Genomic DNA, 19,212 nt, shown 5'->3' with positions numbered 1-19,212 from the left:
AACGCTTGCTATAAATTAAACTTGGTGTCTTATTGTTATGTTTCTTCACAGGTGGTTAACAAGAGTGAAGCCCTCGTGGGTGCGTCTCCATCGCGGTGCGGTTTGGAGGAGCCCACCACGTGCGCCGTCGCCACCCTGCCCGTTTCTCCGCGGGTTCCCGAGCCCTGCCCCCTGGAGCACCCCAAAGGGCTCACGGCGAGCGGCTGTTACCAGCTGAGACATAAGCGCCCAGCGTACCAGATGCTGTCTTTATCAGCCACGGCCACACATGGTGTAAAGGGGTGGAACTTGACCACGGAGGGGACGCCGGGATTCCTGTTCAGAAATATCTGGTCATCCAGTTTTGCGATACCTGCCCAAAGAGACACACAGTGGGCCTCAACATATGACACCCGGGACGATGTCGCACTACCAGGACCGAAGCTGCACCTCCTGTCTGGGGACCTGGGAGGGCACCAGGGACACAGGCCAAGCAGGGGTGGGACGAGGGCCTGGCTCCCCAACCACAGGGTCCCCCCCACAGCTCCCAGCACGAGGCGGACACGCGGCAGGTTTTCAGTCAGTGCTTATCAACTCCTACGCGCAACGATGCATGAGCGGGCTCAGAGAAGCGCAATGGGGTGGGAGCTTATGAAGAAAGGGGAAGGGCCGCCATTTCTAACTGAGCTCCAGGTGGCAGCATCGGGCACGCACGCAGCCAAACTCCTGGTGGGTCCCTCAGGAGGGCGGTCCCTAATCGCCACAGATCACAGGGCAGCTGAATGGGGACTTACACACTGGGCCCCAAATGCCAGCAGCAGGAAAGAAGCCCCTCGGGGCTCTGAAGGAGGTTGTTTTAGAAAAACAATTAAAAGAGGCTAAAAAGGCCAAGAGGCCAAGATAGCGTTAGATGTGTTTTTGGTGACTAATACGTGGCTGATCCAGAGCAGCAGGGGTGCGGGGCCCCTGCAGCATCTTGGCCTCGGGCACAGGCCTGGCCCTTGGGCATCCTGGGGGGTGCTGGCGCTGGCCTCATGATGATTTCAGTCCTTCACGCCCGCCCCATCCCCGTTAAAACAGTGAACACTGAAAACCACCTGGTAACAAGGTCGAGGGCAGTGTAACAGCGGCAAAAAGGCCCCAGACGCTGTGTCCGCGGTGGCGGCATGCTCTTACCGGAGAGCCCCTCACCCTTGGCCGCGGGTTTCTGGGGAGGAGCCCAGACCGCGGGCCGCTGGGAGACACTGGGGACACCTGGCTCCCAAGTCAGGGTGCACCGTGCGTATGTCACAACACGGTTCTGCTGGCCGAGGTGGCGGGGGCGAGGCTGGGCGCAGGTCGCCTGGCTAATCTACGGCACCGCTCCCCTTCCTCATTGGTGCACAGTGGCTCTCAGAAAGAACAGTGCACACCGACAGGGTGCAGGTGACTGAGCGGGACAGTGGTGTCGCCAGGGTCCCCTTCTCTGGGGGCCGCGTCCACCACACGGACCTCTCCATCTCCCAGTCCCACTGGCTGACGTCTCCAGCGGCTGCGTCCAGGAGTTCCCCTGTGTTCTAATGAGGAGGCGTCTTTTTCCCACAAAGACTGGAAAAGAGAACCTCTGATCCTGGTTCACAAAGATAGTTATTTGTTTTTGTCCAGAGAACCCAGCTGTTTCTCGAGAACCCCCAGCTCCGGTCAGGCCCCCAGCTCTGAGTGTGGCTTCCCCATCGGGGCCAGTCGGTCTCCAGAGGCCTAACCGTGGGCGGCAGATTCGGCTCCCCTGGGGCGCAGAGAACCAGGGTCCTGAGGAACAGCAGACCCTGGAGAAGACAGCCTCCCGATGCCCTAATTCCCAGAGCACCGGGCAGGCTCTGGCGGCTCTGTTCTCTCCTGGAGAGAAGAACGTCATGGGGCGCGGCAGGCCCTGGCTGTGCATATGCGCGTGGTGACTGCCGGGTCGGCAGGTGCCGAGTTCCGAACACTAGAGTGCTTCAAATCTAGCTGCTGACAGCCCCTTCACGGAGGCCCGGAGTTATGAACGGCCAAGATTAGTTTCCAGAAGAAGTGACTGTCCATGCTAAGGACACACGGCCCCAAGGCAATTCACAGGAGAGCGTGGGACACGGGCGGCGGAAGCGGCCCCTAGCGCAGCCCCCTGTGTGCGGAGGGCCACGGGGTGTGGCTGTGCAGCGAAGCGTGTCTGAGGGACAGCCTGTCTCATGGGCCCACACCCCCGAGTTGAAAAAGGAGCCCGTCACAATCACCACAATGTTAGAGGACAGAAAGGCAAGGTCAAAACAGTCAATCAATAGAATGGCCGAGAGCCCGTGACTTCCCGCTCTGTGTGGGGCCCGGGCAGCTTCGTCCACTCTCTGGTCGGCCCAGTGACCAGGGCCACGCTGGCTCCCCAGAAGATGTAAGCACACCCCACGTCTCTGTGCACCCAGAACCGCAGGACCGGGTCAGCCACAGGGGCGGGAGCTGGGCCTTTATGGCTGCCCATCCCCCAGAGAGGGAGAGGCTGCCTGGCGTGCCGTCGCTGTCCCCGTCCCTGTCCCAATCACACGATGGAGGCCTGAGACCCCTCCGCCCCCCCCCCCCCCCCGCCGCCGCCTCATGCCCAGCGGGGCAGCCCAGCCCTGCTGGCAGCCCCTCCGTGGCCGCTTCAGTGCAGGTGAGGCTGGGGGCATGCAGCAGGGGCCGTTTAGCATCCTTGGCAAATCTGGTAAAAGGTTTCGTAAAATGTGACTCAAATACAGCTTTGGTTGACAGAGAGTGTTTATCCTGGGGACAGGTGGGGGCCAGCTGGACACAGCAGGGTGTCTTTGTCCCCAGAGAGAGCGCAGGCCCAAAGAGGAGGGGGGTTTGCTCCTTCCGCTCTGAAAATGGCAAAATGCACAACCCATGGGCCTGTGGGAGGCTGCCAGCCAGCCGGGGCTTCCCTTGGGAGGGAAAGGCAGAGGGCTTTGGGGGGCTCCTGCAGCCCAGGGCGGGCCCCCAGCCTCAGGACTCCTGCCCCCCTGCCACTCCTCGACGCACCCCACACCATGGTTGGCGGGCGCCTGCCCCACCGAGGGCCCTCGGAGGCTCTCTCCCTCGCGAATCGGGGCGGCTTACCCTTCTGGATGAGCTGTCGCGCCTGCTGTCTGACCCGCGTGTTGCGAAGAAATCGCCACTCCCGTTCCTTGCGGATCTGACTCTCCAGGTCGTGTTCTTCCGGGATCTTCAACAATAAAAACACTGCATGAGCTTCGGCGGGGACCAGGGACAGCCACCATGTTTCACCGCGCCTCACAAACGCGGCGTTTCTCCCCAGTGGGAGGTCTGCGGCCGCCCTGCACCTGGTGTGCCCGTGGGCACATCTTCCCAGCAGCGCCTGCTCACTTCGGGTCTCTGGTCACGTTTCAGTAACTCTCCCAGCATCTCACACTGTTCGTTATCAGTACATTTGTTACGGTGACCTGGGGTCAGCGAATACGACTCTGAAAGCCCACATGAGGACTAGCATTTTTTAGCCACGAAGCGTCTGTTAATTACGGTCTACACGTCGTTTTCTCAACCACGGGGCTATTGCATGCTCGGCGGACTACAGTGAAGGGTGAACGTGACCTTCACGTGCACCCGGAAACCAAAGCACGCGCCGACTCATTTACTGTGGTTCTCTGGACCCAAACCTGCAGCGTCTCCAAGTACTGACCCTGTTCCCGAAAGACAAGTCTGGGTTCCCGGGTCTGGCCGGAGCGCCTGCTGCCCTCCGGCAGGTACGACCGGCAGGGGCCTCCACGCTGTCAGAGAGGAGCGCCGGGCCTCCCTCCCGCGGTGGGGGCCGCTGGGTCTGGAGGCTGAGAGCGCCACCAGGGAGGGCGGGCTGCACGACGGCACGATGGCAGCAGAGACTCAGGGACACCCCAACCCTGGAGGCCTGTGCGCCGTCCTGCTCCTAGGAGCCCAGCGCCCTGACAGGGGCAGCAGGGCGGCCACTTCCAAAGCAGACAAGGAGCTTTAGGAAGGCAGGCTTCAGGGAGAAGGAGCCGGTGGGATGCTGCAGGAGGCCTGGAAAGCAGGTGGGCGTGCTCAGGGACTTCTGCCTTTATTCTTTCTCTGATGCCAGGAAGGAGCTGAACTGCTCAGCTTCGCACGAGCTCCTGAGAACCCAGCACTCTCTCCGCCGAGCGACAGCTTCAGAGACTGAGCTCATGTCCCCGGAAATAAGCAGACGCTACGCAAACCAGCCCGCTCTCTGTTCCTTGAGCAGAAAGGCCCATGTGCGTGCACGTGGTGTACGAGAGGCCTGCCCCTGGCCAAGAAGAAGCCAGGACTGAAGTCTCCTTGTGCAATAAAGGTGTATTTCCTTAATCCTCACACGTCATCAAGTTAACTCGATGGACTCAGACTCCCTGCTCGAAAACCCAGGGCTGTGAAGTCCCAAAAAATGAGAGAAATGAAACAAACAAGAAACAGCCCTACTTGCTCTTGGCTGAGCCGACCTTGACCGGCTTGACCCTCTCCTGGTGGTCGGCGAGAAAACAGTGCCCGGGCAGACAGCCCACACTCGGTATTTACACACAGTTTCCTCTGCTGGAGAAAGCACCGGATGGCGGACGGCGAGCGTGGCCACACGCAGATTCTCCTGCACAGGCATGGCCACGAACGGCAGGTCCGCACGCAGACAGGAGCTGGGGCCCGCTCCGGGCGGCTGAGGCATGAACACAGGTGCAGCACAGTTCTCAGTCTGAGCCCAGATGCTCTGCACCATCCAATTACAAAACAAACACAAACCGCCCGGCCTCACTTCTGTGGCCTGCAGGTCTCTCTTGTCAGCATTTCCTTGCTCTGCTCCTTCTTTTTTTCCTTAAAAACCAGAACCCCACACCTAACAAAATAGCAAGAGCTGTAACAAGGACATCCAAATGTGGAGATGACACGAAAAGATGGTGTCAGCCTCCACAGAATGTTTGGTGGTCTGGAAATAACCCCCCAGGGGCAGACAGGGTAGATCGCGGGTTTCTAACAGTTAGTTGGTTTCGTTTGTGACAACTTGGAGCTTTTATTAGAAAAGAAATGACAATAATGTCGAGTGATAAGAACAGCCCAGACAAACAGAAGACACCTGCAGTGCCGAGACATCGCCCTCTGATGGAGTCTGGTTTCCATGGGAACATGCCAGAGGAAGCGTGGAAGGTGCTCTGAGCAGGAGGGGCAGGAGGGGCACGGAGTTCCTGGATGCACGTGCCCCAGGGCCCAGGCAAAGGACCCGGGGCCCAGGGACAGACCTGGGGCTGTAAGGACAAGTAAAGCATGGTGTTCCCAGGGCAGCGTCCACTGGCGTCCACTGTGTCTGCCCCCATGGGCATGCTGAGCTCATCCAAGGACGGTCACGGCTGACCTGCACACGGCTCTGCGGCCGTGGCGGGCACCTGTCTGGGGACAGTGCGCTAAGAACCCCCGGGATGAAGCAGCAGGGGGGGAGAGCGGCAGGTACAGCGTGGGCGTGGAGCAGTGCTGCATGATTAGGGTTGTGACACCACGGTCCCAGCAGCTCCTGGCTTCTACATAGAAGCCAATTCCCACCCTGAAGCTTCCCGGGGATGCGTAGGCTGGGCCCCAGGCCTGGCTTATCCCTGGAACAACTGGGGGCAAGGATCAGTGGGTCCCCCAAAGGCAAAAGGGGGACAGACCCTGGGAAAGGCTCTTTAACTTGATGCTAAATGCTCAGACCCTGAGCATCCTGTTTCTACCCACCAACAGGGCCTGTTCTGACGACACATCCCAGTGCCTCGGACCTGCTTTTCACCTCGACACTTTCTATGATTTTTCCGGTTGTGTGACAACAAGTCCCCCTCCCCGGCCACAAACAAGGAAGGGGGCTCTGGTGCACAGAGAGGTGGTGGGTGCTGGCGACATGGCGCTCCTTGGATTCGGCCAGGCCTGCTCTGGGCTGGCGCCCTGGGCCACTGGTGGGAGAAGCTCCGAGGTGAGGCTCGGGGTGCCCTGCGTGCAATGGGGCCCAGACGTGGGCACCTTCGCCATCTGACTACACTTCCTGTGGAGCATCAGGCCGATGGAGGTGGAGTCCATGTGCAGGATACCCACCCTCTCCTGGTGGAGAACAGAGCCCGGCCCTGCTCCGTGGCCCTCTATGGTTGGCCTCCCCCAGCCCCAGGCCTCGCACCTCCCTGCTGTTCTGGTTTGCCTTTTCTGGAATGTTAGGTAAATGGTGTGTGTGCAGTCTTTGTATCTGGTTTCTTTCTTTCTTTTTTTAAAGATTTCATTCATTTATGTGGCAGAGAGAGACACGGTGAGAGCAGGAACGCAAGCAGGGGGTAGTGGGAGAGGGAGAACCAGGCTTCCCGCCGAGCAGGGAGCCCGATGCGGGGCTCGATCCCAGGACCCTGGGACCATGACCTGAGCCGAAGGCAGACGCTCAACGACTGAGCCACCCAGGCGCCCCTGTATCTGGTTTCTTTCAATGACGCTTGAGGTTCACCTGTGTTGTGCGTGTATCCGTCTGGAGAACCTTCTCAGGTGACTGGTATTTCTATGATCGCATCACAGATCATGCACCAGGTGAAGGACATCCGGCTTCTGTCTAGTTTTTGGTGATTATGAATAAAACCACTATGAAGACACACACACAGGTTTTCCTTCCTCCCGGGGGAACGTCATCCAGCAGGGTGCTGGGTTGTACGGTAAGTGTACGTTCAATTTTATAGGAAACGGCCACACGTCTCCAGAGCGTCTGTGATACTCGTCCTCTGCACACGGATGACAGTCAGCTGCTCTGCGCCCTTTGTCCGCACTTGGGGTCGACGGATCTGAGATGTTGGCCATTGTACGGAGCGTGCTGGTGTCCCCTGCGGCAGCTCGCGCCCCCAGTGACCACCTGCCTTAACGTCACGCCTTCTCTGTGCTCCTTTGCTGTCCGCACACTTTCTGGTAAAGGGTCTCTGCCAACCTTTTGTCCGTTGTTTGTAATTGTGTTGTGTTCTTCTGTATGGAATTCTGGGAGTTCTTTCTGTATACCAGATGCAAGATTTTTATCAGATATGTGTTTTACAGTATTTTTTTCCAGGCTGTGGCTTATGTTTTCATGTTCTTAACAGAGACACTCACAAAGCAGTTAATATGACGAAACCCACTTACCATTTTTAACTTGTGTGGCTTGTGCTTTTTCTGCTTCCCAAAGATCCATTGCCTAATAGGCCAGAAGGGGCTTCTAGAAGTTTCCTGGCTGTAGGTTTCACAGCAGGACGAGATGCTCTTGGAGTTAGTTTCTGAATATGGTGTGGGAGATGGAGTGATGTTCTTTTTCTGGGCAAATGGATGTCCAGTCACTGCAACTCCACTTGCTGAAAGACGGTCCTCCGTCTGTAGCTCTGTGGAAGATTGGTGGGACGGGCCATGCTCCGTCTCGGGATCTGTTCTGCCCCCGCCTTGTCCCTGCATCTGCCCTCCCCATTCCACTCCTGACTGACGTCACGGTGACTCTTGAGATCACAGTGCGAGTCTTCTGATTGCGCTGTGACAAAACTTCTTTGGCTATTTTAGTTTCTTTGCTTTTTCCCATAAATTTTAGAAAAGGCTTGTCGATGAAAACAAAACCTGCTGGGGTGGCATCGATGTGTGCGCCAGGTTAGGGAGACCTAATACCTTCACGTCACCAAGCGCTCCGGCCCACGAGCACATCTCCACTGGTCAGGTCTCTGCGAATTCTTTCATCGGTGTTTTGTATTTTTCAGCATTTGGGTCTCTCGTGTATTTTTTAAAAAAGATTTATAGTTAAGTATTTAATGTTTTGGGGGTGCTATTATAAGTGGTTTAATTTCAATTTCCAGTGGTTCACATAGAAATACAATCGGTTTTGATATAATGACTGTGTATCCTGCAATCTTACCGAACTCCTCTATTCTAGCAACATTATGCAGATTATTCAGGATTTCCTGCGTACACAATAGCGCTGTGTGAGCAGGGAGAGTTTTATTTCACCTTTCCACCTGCATGTCTCGGTCCTCCAGTAGGATGATGAATAGGAGCAGTGAGATCAGAGAGCCTCGCCTTAGTCCTGGTTTTAGAGACAGCACATCCCGTCTTTGGCCAGTGAGAACGGTAGCTGTGGGTTTTGTAGGTGTCCTGTACGAGGTAAGGAAGCTTACTTCTGGTCCTCGTTTATGGAGAGTTTTATTGCGAATAGTTGTTGAATTCTGTCAAACCCTTTTTCTGTAGCTACTGGGATGATGAGAGTGTTTCTTTAGTCTGCTGATACATTCAATTACATGAGTAATTTAACAGTGATTCAACTTTGCGTTCTTGAGCTATAATCCACCTGGTCAGCAGTGTCTTTTGTCCATTTTATATATTGCTGCATTTGGCCTGTTAACATTACGTTGGGGGTTTTGAGGTCACGTTCATGAAGGACATTGGTTTGTGTTTTTTTATTCTTGTAAAGTCTTTGACTGGTTTTGGTATCAGAGTAATGCTGCCCTCATACAATGAACTGGGAAGTATTCGCTCCTTTTATTTTCTGCAACAGACTGTGTAGAACTGGTATAATTTTTTCCTTAAATTTTGGTGGAATTTCCAGTGAAACTCTTCTGGGCCTGGAGCTGTCTTTTCTTTGTGGGATGACTTTACAAACTCATTTCCCTTCACGGATGTAGGACTATCTGGGTTCTCTACCTCATGTGGAGTGAGTTCTGGTAGTTGGTGTCTGTCACGGAGTGTGTCTATTTCGGCTAAGCCATTGAGTCTGTGGCTATGACGTCTCGAGGCCACTCTGTCTGTCCTTAAGCCGGCACCACACTGTCCCCCCTTCCTGCAACTATGCAGCAGGATTTGAAATCAGGAAGCTTGGGTTTTTTGTTTTGTTTGTCCTTTACAACATTATTTTTCTTCAGCGCTATTCTGGGCCTCCTGCATTTCCATCTGAATTTTAGTCTTAGCTTGTCAGTTTCTGCACAAAAATGGCAGCTGGGTTCCTTCATGTCATGGGACAGCCTGCTCCAGAACACAGTTTTTTCTGGCCACGCAGACCATACAAAATCGGACGGTGAAGTGACAAGAAGCCAAAACTGTCCTGGCCGCCACGTGGTGGGGTACCTGGTCCCCCAAGCACGAGCTGCACTATGGTGTGCGCGGTCACGTTGGGGATAGTTCTGTTCTCTGGTGAGTATCTCAGTTTCCTACACTGACCTGTGACGCGGTTTAGGGCTCTCACTTCTGAGGTACAGTCCTAGCTTCGAGCTAGTCTTAGTTTACGTGTGAAACAGACTATTAAAAAAGCTCCTAACACGTTTATTGCATGCGTGTCATTAGATGATGAATTAAATTAATAAAAGAACACCCTTGTGAATAGCACCTGGAGAAAGTAGAACAGTTTTTTAAAAATTACAATGAGATAAAAACGCATCCCCTTCTAACATTTAGAAAGGGTCTCTAATGAATGTAAGAGAAGGCGCTTACTTACTCGGTGACCTCCTGACTGCCTCCCGTGGGCTACGCGGGAAAAACCCGGAGTGACAGCTGCGAGGACCCTCCGTCCCCAGGACATGGCAGCGTCCACGCTCCGGGTGCTGCCACGATCCCTGCTGGTGATGTGTGGGACCCTCCCCAGCGGACACTCCCGGACACACTGCGGCCTCACAGAGAGGGCACGAAGGCCGCGGGTCTGCAGCTAACGGGAAGCGGGGGAAGCTGACTGCAGCCGTGCACGCGGGCGGCACGGGACCAAAGCCCCAGGCCTGCGCTCAGGAAGCGGCTCTGCATGTGCCGACCGTGCTCCTGGGAGGCGCCCCGTTTTAGCACTGGCCACAGTCCCCGCGCTGATGAGAGGAAACCAGACCCCGGGAGGACACACTCGTTTTCAGGCTTAGAGGAAGGAGCTTGGTGACCTGTGCCCCTTCTCCCTGCCGTCAATGCGGACGGCTGGAACGGCGTTTTTCAGATGTCAAGAAAAGCCACTTATCACCGCACCGAGAAAGCCCCGTAACTTACAGGCGCTGCCACTTCAGCGACAGGCGTAGCAGCCCCCCCAGGGCTCTCAGCTGCTTGGCCTCGCTCGCAGGAGACCGAGCTTCTGCAGAGCCCCTCAAAGCAGACTGTACCGAGTTCTAAGGGTTGGCTCGCTACCCACAGCAGCAGGGCCCCCGCGTCCTGGTGCAAATCCCAGCACTCGCTCACTCGTTCCTGTCTTAGCGAGGGCCCGGGTGGCGGCCCAGGTGCCCCCCTGGTGGCAGCGGCCAGCGTGACAAAAGCCCTGAAGGTAGCACCCGCCGCCACCTCCTGCGTTTGCCTCTTTCGTACTTTTGTCCTGATTGTAAAGGTACCTGGTGCTTAGTGTGAGAAACACGGGAGGAGACAGAAAGGGATAAACACGCTCGGTGCCACGCTGATGCATCCCCCGAGACCCGCCATCAGCCTGTTGCTTCAGTGCGTGTTCTGTGTGCAGATGCGTGTGCACCGCGTTTCCAGTGAGGACCACTCTGTAGCCGACGTACGTCCTGCTTTTTTCCCTTTCTGAAAGCTTTAGCATGAGCATTTCCTTAAGAAACTAATTTTCAAGCTTAATTCTTTAATAACAATAAACATCATATCAAATATTCTGTCATTGCTAAGCCTTTCTCCCCACGTTGGGTGGATCCTAGTTTTCTCTACGGTAAGTAACACGCGGATCATCCGTGACTCTGATTCTCTCCTTGAGTCGATTATCTCAGCAAGTGAATTACCGTGTGGAAGGGAGCAGCTGCTCACGGCTTCTGATGCTTCCTGCCAAACCGCTTTCTGGGAGTCGGGTTCAGTTAAAAAATGGAAGGAGGATCTCCCCCCATCAGCAGCGGGGCTCAGTAAACTACAACTCTGTCGTCTGCCTCAGGTCCCGACAATGACCGTCTCGTGTTTCTACTGACAAAAATCAGGGTCATGGGGAATGAGGAAAGCAGGACAAAAGCTGTCAGAAAGGGTCCAAGCACTCCTCAAGTAACTTGCTCAGACGTGTAGCTTGCCACATGATTAAGAACAGACTGCAGTTTCCAATCCTCTTTACGAGGAAGAAGGCTTTCTAAGAAGGTGCTTCACGGGAAACTATGCACCGCCCCCCGGACGCGCGGCTCGAATCTGCGGCGACAGGACACGTCTCCTGCGGGGCCGCGGTGGAATGACGCACTAGAACCGGGCCCGGCGGACGGGTCTTCGAGACAAGCCTGCTCCTCAGCGCAGCAGCCCAGAGCCTGAGCCGCGGGCTGCCCTCCCCAGCAAGCGGCCTTGCCGAGCAGGACACCGTGACGCACCTGTCTGGGCGGCTCAGAGAGGCCGCGCTGGTGTGGCTTTTCTGACAAGACAGGAAGGTAAATGAAATCTGTTCCTTTTGCTGTTTTGACTGTTCACCATGACGGCCGTTGGGGGTCGCCCTTCAGCAGCTGTAAATGTGACGGGATGGGAGCCCCAGAGGGTCAGCGGCTGGGCCATCGGGTGGCCAGCTGGGGCAGTGAGCAGACCTGGCAGGGTCAGCCATCGGCTCGGAGCAGAGGGCTCAGACCGCTGAGGCCAGAGGCCGGGGCTCTTGGGGAAGGAAGGAGGGCAAGAAGGGAGCCGCGCAGCGCTCTGCGGACCCCGGCGTCTGCGTGAGGAAACAGACGGCAGGCCCACTTTGCACCCGGGGCGGATGTGCACGCTACCTTCATGACAGGCTGGGCGAAGTACCGGGCACTCCAGTCACAGAAGCCGGTCTGCGTCGTGGCCGAGACGAAACTTCTGTGTCCAGCAGCGTCATCTGCATCGTCGGTGGTCTTCAGGGGCGTTTTGGGAAAGGGGGAGAGAAAATAGAAAGAATAGTCTGATACTCCACACACCTCTTTGTGCGTTCGAGAGGATTGGAAAGGAGACAAAAATCAGTGGTCTGGCTGCTAAGAACGCTTCTCTGCTGGCCTCACATCTGCGTCCTGGTGGCAAGGGACCTTGACTGTGTGGTCGGGGCTCTGGGAACCCATGTTAGGGAGGGCCATGGAGTCTGCGCTCAGGGGACCGTGTCCCCCCAGGGCTGGCACGGTGGCCTGGGCTGCAGAGCCTGTCACTCTTGAATTGGATGCACAGGCCAGGCGCTGTGAGGTCAGCAGGCCCCCAAGGCCTCCGTGGTCTGGCAGGGCAGGGACTGCCGGCACTCTGGCACCCAGCTGTGTGAAGTGGCCCCCGGCCCGGGAAGCACACGCGACTATCAAGACTTAAAGTGCTCGGTGCTGCTTTACTGGACGACACGTGTGCTTCCCATGGCAGGGCCTACGGTGGCTGGGGTGGTGGGACCGAAGGTGCTCCTCAGAGAGGGGCCCCCATTACCCAGGGGAGCCTCACCTGGGGGAAAGTCCCACGCCTGGGACACGGTGATAGGGTCTCATCGCCTGCCTGCAGTGGGAGCCTGCACCGCTCGGCTGGACCAGGGCCCTGGGCTCGCGGCCTCAAGGACAGTGAGCGCCCCCTGGGCCCAGCTGCTCCGGTCAGGCTGACCCATGTCAGGGTCCAGCCAGGAGGATGAACCTCCCACTGGGCGCTCATGGCCGTATTTGCTCCACAGAGTACAGCAGGAGGCCTTGAAAGCCAGGGTGGGTGCGGGGCCTGCTCCTGCAATCTCAGCTGAGAGGCCGAGACCATGGCTCCGTATGTCATAACGGACTGCTTACGGAGAAAGCGGACACCCCACTCAGAACAGGCATTTCGCTTCTGGGGGGCAGCTGCCCCGTCCAGTGGAGGAAAATGGTACTCACCCACAAAGGGAGAAAGCAAATTAGCTCATGAGCTTATCTGGCTACAAGGAAGGTGCCGGAACAGTGAGCCAACAACAAAAGGCCACAGGAGCGAGGACCCCGCGACTCCTGCAAAGCTGTGATGACGGTCCAAACCGAGAGCCACAGCTGGCGGCGGAGGGTGTGGCAGCCCCCGCGTCCTGGGCTCAAGAGTCTTGGCTCACACCGAGGCGCGCGGCGCTCAGCACCTACGCTCACCAGCATGAGCGCCAGGGAACGGTCCGAGCGTACCTGGTCCGGGCCCTTGTCGAACATCTTCCGTGTGCGGGGGAACTGCTGGGAGTGGGGCGTGTACTGCACCCCTGCGGGGCCAGGGGCACCAGGGCGGCCCGCGGGCAGGTCTCGGCCGACTGGCTGCTTGGCCACGTCGTTGGTCAGGCTGGAGCTGCTGGTGCTGGACGTCGGCGGGGAGCCCCTGTCGTTGCGGGAAGAAGAAACAATGCTTTTTACCCAAACACGAAATACCCTGTCCTCACACTGCCCACCTAGACACTGACAACAGACCTGGGGTCAGGAGCCCAAAACATCCCCACTCGCCTGACACATCCCATGCCTGCCGAAGCTGATGACCCTTCCAGGCCCTGCCTGCAGGTTCTAGGAGTTGTTTCCCCAGAAAGCTGGGGGAGCCCCAGGCAAGCCGCACCCAGCTAAGCAAACCAGCTGGGGCCCTAGGAAGGCGCGGCGGCACGCACCTGCTTGCGGCTTCCTGCCTGTGGACACTGGTGTAAGAGGGGGCTCTGCCTGCTGGGGGCTGACCAGCAGGGTACAGACCCTCGCTTATAAACTTCTGAGCGGGGGCAGAAGTCAGGCTCAGGTCAGAGGAAGGCAGTGAAGAGTTGTAGCCGGGGGCCCCCACGAGAGACACAGGCCACGTACCCTGCCTGGTGGATGTGGATGCCCTTGTTGGTGGGGCTGGCCGGCGCCGACTGCGTGAGCGAGGATGTGGTGAGGATGCGCTGGGGCCGGGCATTCACTGTGGCCTGTAAGAGCAAAGGGACAAGCGATATGCACGGTCAGCTGCTGGTCACCTCTGAGGCCGCGGGCAGCAGCAGGAACGCTGGCTTCATGACCCGAGAAGAGGCCTCTTGGCCAAGGAGATGGTGCACGCCGATGGGAAGGCCCTGCAGGTAAAACTGTGTTCTTCCGCTTTTCTAGAAGTCACCTGCCTCAGCCACGAGACCACGCCAGGGTCAACGGCGAGTCGGAGCCCTGGCACCGCACCCCGGGACGGCTAAGAACACCACCCCAGGCTTCACTTTCTGTCTTCCCACTGCAGGGGCTCACACCGTGTCCCTGGATGCGGCACTTCGTGGATGGAGATGAGGTAGCAGGTTCCGGAAACTTCCTCCACAAACATGTGCAGTATTTGACATTTCACTGAAGAAAAGGATTTGTGCCAGCCTAAGATGAGCATCTGGGGGGGGAAGTCGTTTAGTTTTGATTTTCTGAAGTAGGGTTTGTGTGGATTGGGAAACCAGATGTCTGCTGGAGGAACACGTGATCAGGAAGCGTAAGCAAACAAGGGTGTTTACGGCTCGCCTGATGGCAGACCCACCATCTGCCTTCTCTCCTGGACGTTTTGCTCTGGGTGCCCAGGGTGGCTGGGTGGGCCCTGCTGGTTCTGGACACCCCAGGTGAGGGGGCTCTGAGGGTGGACGCTGCTGCCCAGGTGACACTCGGGACAGGTGGCGGTTGAGGCGACCATCTGGGCTCCCTGAGTGCGGCCGGTGCCAGACTCGGTCACAAAGCTGGCTGCCGCCGCCCGGCGAAACAGAACCTCAACCTTCGTGGGTGATGATGTAGGGCCACCCTACTGGGGGACCCTCGTGTACTCTGACCCCTCCCTCAGCAGTCGGGATGCTGTACCTCCTGCGTTCGGACAACAGACAGAAAACTGCAGAAAACAGAACCACCATAAGACTGTTCACTTACAGAACATCAATGTTTCCCTGAAAACCCACCACTCTGAAGTAAGAACAGCAAGAAAACTGAACCATAATCAACCTTTAAAAATCATTAAAAATTTTTTTTGAATTACAAGAGTTATATTTTTGTGAACTTGCTTTGTATTTAAATTATCTGGCCACCTCCCTTCCCCCCAAAACCCAAGAGCCAAGCGACCCCCTAAATGGTCTAAGGAGAGTGCAGAATCTAAGAAGCTGTCAACTTCCATGTGTCTCCCCAAAGTTCCAGAGGTGGGGGTGGTGGCAGGGGAGACAGAAAACCTCTGTGCCTAGATGCAGACCTTAGCAGAACCCACTCCCTCTCTGTCGGCCCCCAGACTCAGTGGAACCCACCCCCTCTCCCTGTGGCCCCCGAGACCCTCCCACCTGCCTCTCCCAGGCCTGTCGCCAGCTCTCTGCCCCTCAGGAGGCCCTGCAGACTAACTGGGCCCTGGTCCCTCTGCCGGGGCGTCCGGGAAGGGGCACCCACAGCCCCGTGTCCACGCCGTCCACACCCACGGCTGCCACATAACTCTCCTTCCGTGTCTGTGTTAGAAATCCTGAGCGGTGGGCATGCCAGCAGCCTTCACACTGGCGATCACAAGGCTTCAGGCTTCAAGGAAGTTGTTTTTTAGCCCAACGGCTCTATCTTTGACTTTGACTCGGCCTTGATCAGGTGTGCGGTGTAGGCGTGTAGGGGTGAGCGTGAGTGGACCCGCCTGTCTGCAAACCGGGTTTGGGGACACAGGGTACGAGGGGCAGGTGGAGAGCCGGGGAGCCGCAGAGGCTGTCCGGAGTGGCTCCTTCCAGCGCTGGTCCCAGCTGTCGCCTCACACAGAGAGCACGCCGCCAGAGAAGGTCGGCTTCAGAAGGGTAACAACACTTAGGCTCCGAACTGGGGACTGGGCCTGGCCGTGAGCCCCCGTCCGCCCTGCACACACTCCACCTTTGCTCGTCCTTCTCATGGTGAAGACTTCCTGTTATCCTCTGCTCCAGGACGCAGCCCTGAAGCCACTGGAGGGGCAGGTGCGCCCTGACAGGTGGCAAAACCACATGAGCAAAGGCCGCAGGGAGGGGATGGTCATGGCTACGGGTCAAGCTCTCAGAGGCGGCAACCGTCACTTTGTTACAAGCCAAATTCTCAGGTCAGATGTATTCTCTGGGCCCAGTGCAAACACAGAAACGGTTCACAGGGACACATGCAGGTGCACACACACACACACGTGTGACACACGAGCCCACCTTTGCTCCCTGCCCTGTGCAGCTAACGGGAGGTTGGGGCAGGAGCCTGGGGCTGCGCGGGCCCCTCTGTCCCCAGCTCTGTTACTCTCTGGTTCTTCCACCGAAACACGTCACCTCACAAGGGCACACAAAGTCTGACCCAGTGCAGAGAAAAAGGCCCTAAAGCAGTGTGGTGACTGGACAGCGGATTTCCCGACTGGGCCGGACAGTCGGGTTCAGGCCGCCGGTGCAGGCTTCTGATGCCCTTTCCTGGGGGGAGTGTGGTACCTGCAGGAACTGTGCTGTCAACTTCAGGGCAAGGATCTGGACTCATGTGAGAAGGTGCTTCCCACAAGGATCATCCGGAGGTAATCTGGGGCTAGGCAGGATGCAGAGCCCACTGGCTGCTTGGTCACGGAGAAGACACCTATAAAAGCACGAGTCTACTGATCCAAGAAATAATTTTTCTGTAAGCTGTAGTTCCTAGATAAACAACATAAGTCTCCCTCTGGAAGGCTGAGTCCTAGGGAGTGTTCGGTGGCAACAGCGATGGTGACCAGGAGGCATTGCCCCACGGTCACTGACAAGCATCAGAAAAGCCTCAGTCTTTGGCTCCCCAGGAAGAGAAGCCGGCAGGGCTGAGGCCGGGGGGTCTCACCAGCCCCCTTTCCAGGACCAGTGCACCTCGGAGAAGCAGCATGTGCACAGAGTAAGGAGGACAAAGAAGAAGGAAGGAGACACTAGTATTTCGCTTTGCTTCACAGGATTATTGCATTTACCATCACGCACGGCCTACAACGAGCCCAACTCTGCAGACAGGCTGGGGGATGTGAGTAACGGGCTGAAGGCTGATGGAGCTAGAATGGGACCCATGGGCCTGGACAGCCACCCAGTACCTTGCGGCCGCGAGTCCCTGTGCAGGACACGCAAGAGGGCCCAGAGCAGAGTCTCTGAAACAGATTCCCAGAGGCCACCCCAGAGCCACTGGGTCCGAATCCCCGAGGGGACCAGCTCTCCTGGGGCTGTTCCTGCACCCGGCCTGGCAGGGCCCACGGGCCAGTGACTCTCAGATAGGGGCAGCACCTACTTCTGTAAGCTAAGCTAGTCTGAGTGATGACACCGTCACCCCTGGGTCTGCAGGGAGGCGGGAACAGGCAGGTGCATGAGAAGGTTCAAACTATACACGCAGATGCCTCTCAGTCACAAACGGTTCGCCAGGACTGCTGTGATTTCCTGCTCCCAGGACCTGCACTGGCCTGACGGTTCTCGGAGTCCCTCCTGGTGGAGGCGGCGGGAAGCAGTGGGGCAGGGGAGGCCGGGGGCACTCGGGGCGGAGGCCTGGGACAGGCGCAGACTGCACTGGCGCCTCTGAGTCGTGGGGGAGGCGGGGGGGGCAGCGGAGGGCCTTCCGGGGAGGAGGTGCTGAGCTGGGGAGCCCGCGGCCTTCCAACAGCAGAGGGATGGTTCTAGGGGGAAAATGCCGACACAGAACCTCCACCTCTGGAAGCTGAAAGCTGTTGGACTTGTGTGAGGGCAGGACGTTTACACACAGACACGGAGCCCACGGAAAGACGGGTGCAGAGGTGCCCGTGTGGGGTCCCCGCGTCAGGCGCTCTGCGTGTCGCTGGCCTGGAAGCCCACTGCAAGCCCGCTGGGTGAAGTCAGATTCGGGTGAGCACAGCGGCTTCACAGGTGTTAGCCGAGGCTGCTACCCGGAGGGGGAGGGAGTCCCTGCACCAGGAGAATTTTAAAAGACACGTCAAGAAGCTGATGCTACAAACTTACGAGCTGTGTTTTAGTCGCAGTTTTCGTGGGTACCTTAGAAGGCGCTGTTTTGGGGACGATCTCAACCTTGGCTGTGTTTCTTGGTCGCTTAGGCCTTCGGTCTGTAAGAAAGGCATTCAGCCTCCAACCACGCAGGCCGACCTCTGATCTCCGTCGCACCGGCTGCGCGCGTCCCACAGCAGGTCCAGCGACCGCATGCTCGTTCCCTGGGTGTGGAGTCACTGGCGGACTATTTTTAGGTGAGTTTATGTGCTTATAAATTTTCTCATAAATATTAAAAGTAGTGATTATTATTGCATGTGACCCTGACATTTGAACCCCTGTAGCTTGAAATTTCCTTCCGGGTGTTCTCCTCAAACCACAGATGACAGGGGTGGCGCCAGGGAGGTCGCTGGGGCCGACGCGGTTCCCGGGGGTCTTCACGCTCTTCTTTGTACTTATATGTGGTTTGAAATTTTCCGTAATAAAAACTACAGGCAAAATGCAAACCCCCAGCCTGTGTGGAAAGGGGATGTAAATACTTGAAATTAGGCCATAGCTCTTGAGCTGTGTGGGTTCTTGAGCTGGTAGCAATTTCTATATTTGAATACAGAATTCTATGGGGTATTCCAGAGTAATAAGACTGTTTTGACTGTGATGAACAAAAATCTGCCTTCAGAGCTGAATATCAAAAATAGGTCCATTTCTCTGTAAACTGAAATGTAATCCCCTCGTTGGCTACTAGAGTAGAGAGTAAGACATTTTTGAAATTAAATTGAGGACAAGAAAATGTTTCCTTCATGTTTGCGCTTCCAAATCTTTCAGTAGCAGTGTTTCCTCTTAAAAATGAACACACACAGACACACACACGGATGCACTCAGACTCTCATGCAGATGCGTTGTGGCCGAGCATGGCTTCCGGGAAGCATGGACTCGAGCGGAGGCCCACTCTGATCTCTGTCCTTCTGCTTGGGCGCGCCCGTGGGTGTGCCAGCCACGTGCCCTGGGACGCGTGTGTCGGTCTAGGTCAGCACAGCAGGCAGAGAGCCACCGGCCACTTTTAAGCATCCATTAGAGAGTGCTGTTCCGAAGGCACGAAAGGCTACGTTTCTGGTTCCTGCAACCTGCTAGTGTGGCTTTGCCTGGTCGGAGCGGTTACACATACGGCGTTTAATTACCGTAAAGGGGGGTGAGGGGAGTCTGTGGCTCATGGCTACACACTTGACACATAATCGAAAAAGACATGGCGATGTGGCTTCTATGCTTTATGTGCTAGACAGAGATTCCTAAGAGGAATGCATTTGACTTCCTAACATCAGGTCTACTGCGATGAATTTACAGTCGTTAAATTTTAAGATTAGGCACTGAAATTATATTTTTAAATAATTCAGGTTGATTTTCTGTAAGGTTAAATACATAAAAGCCACTGAAAAATAAACTTATAGAAGCTGAATACTGGTTTCATCGTGACCAGAATAACCAAGGGTGGGGGGAGGATGACTGGAGCACCTGATGAACAAGTGCCGGCCACG

General features: G+C 56.6%; 1 protein-coding gene across 2 annotated transcripts in view; it reads right to left on the bottom strand.

Annotated features, from left to right (window-relative positions):
- Nucleotides 1-19,212, bottom strand: part of RPTOR (regulatory associated protein of MTOR complex 1) — a 329,954-nt gene that overhangs the window by 21,320 nt on the left and 289,422 nt on the right. For both annotated transcript variants that reach the window (XM_032429799.1, XM_032429800.1), the window contains 5 exons: nucleotides 13,629-13,732; nucleotides 12,984-13,167; nucleotides 11,634-11,744; nucleotides 3,082-3,187; nucleotides 238-352 (listed from right to left, as the gene is read on the bottom strand). In XM_032429799.1, the coding sequence (XP_032285690.1) occupies nucleotides 238-352; nucleotides 3,082-3,187; nucleotides 11,634-11,744; nucleotides 12,984-13,167; nucleotides 13,629-13,732 (620 nt within the window). The remainder of the gene's footprint in view (nucleotides 1-237; nucleotides 353-3,081; nucleotides 3,188-11,633; nucleotides 11,745-12,983; nucleotides 13,168-13,628; nucleotides 13,733-19,212) is intronic.

The sequence above is a fragment of the Phoca vitulina genome, unplaced genomic scaffold (assembly GCF_004348235.1).
Source record: "Phoca vitulina isolate PV1807 unplaced genomic scaffold, GSC_HSeal_1.0 scaffold41, whole genome shotgun sequence".
In the NCBI taxonomy this organism is placed as follows: domain Eukaryota; kingdom Metazoa; phylum Chordata; class Mammalia; order Carnivora; family Phocidae; genus Phoca; species Phoca vitulina.
This window is presented reverse-complemented; position numbering and strand designations above follow the sequence as displayed.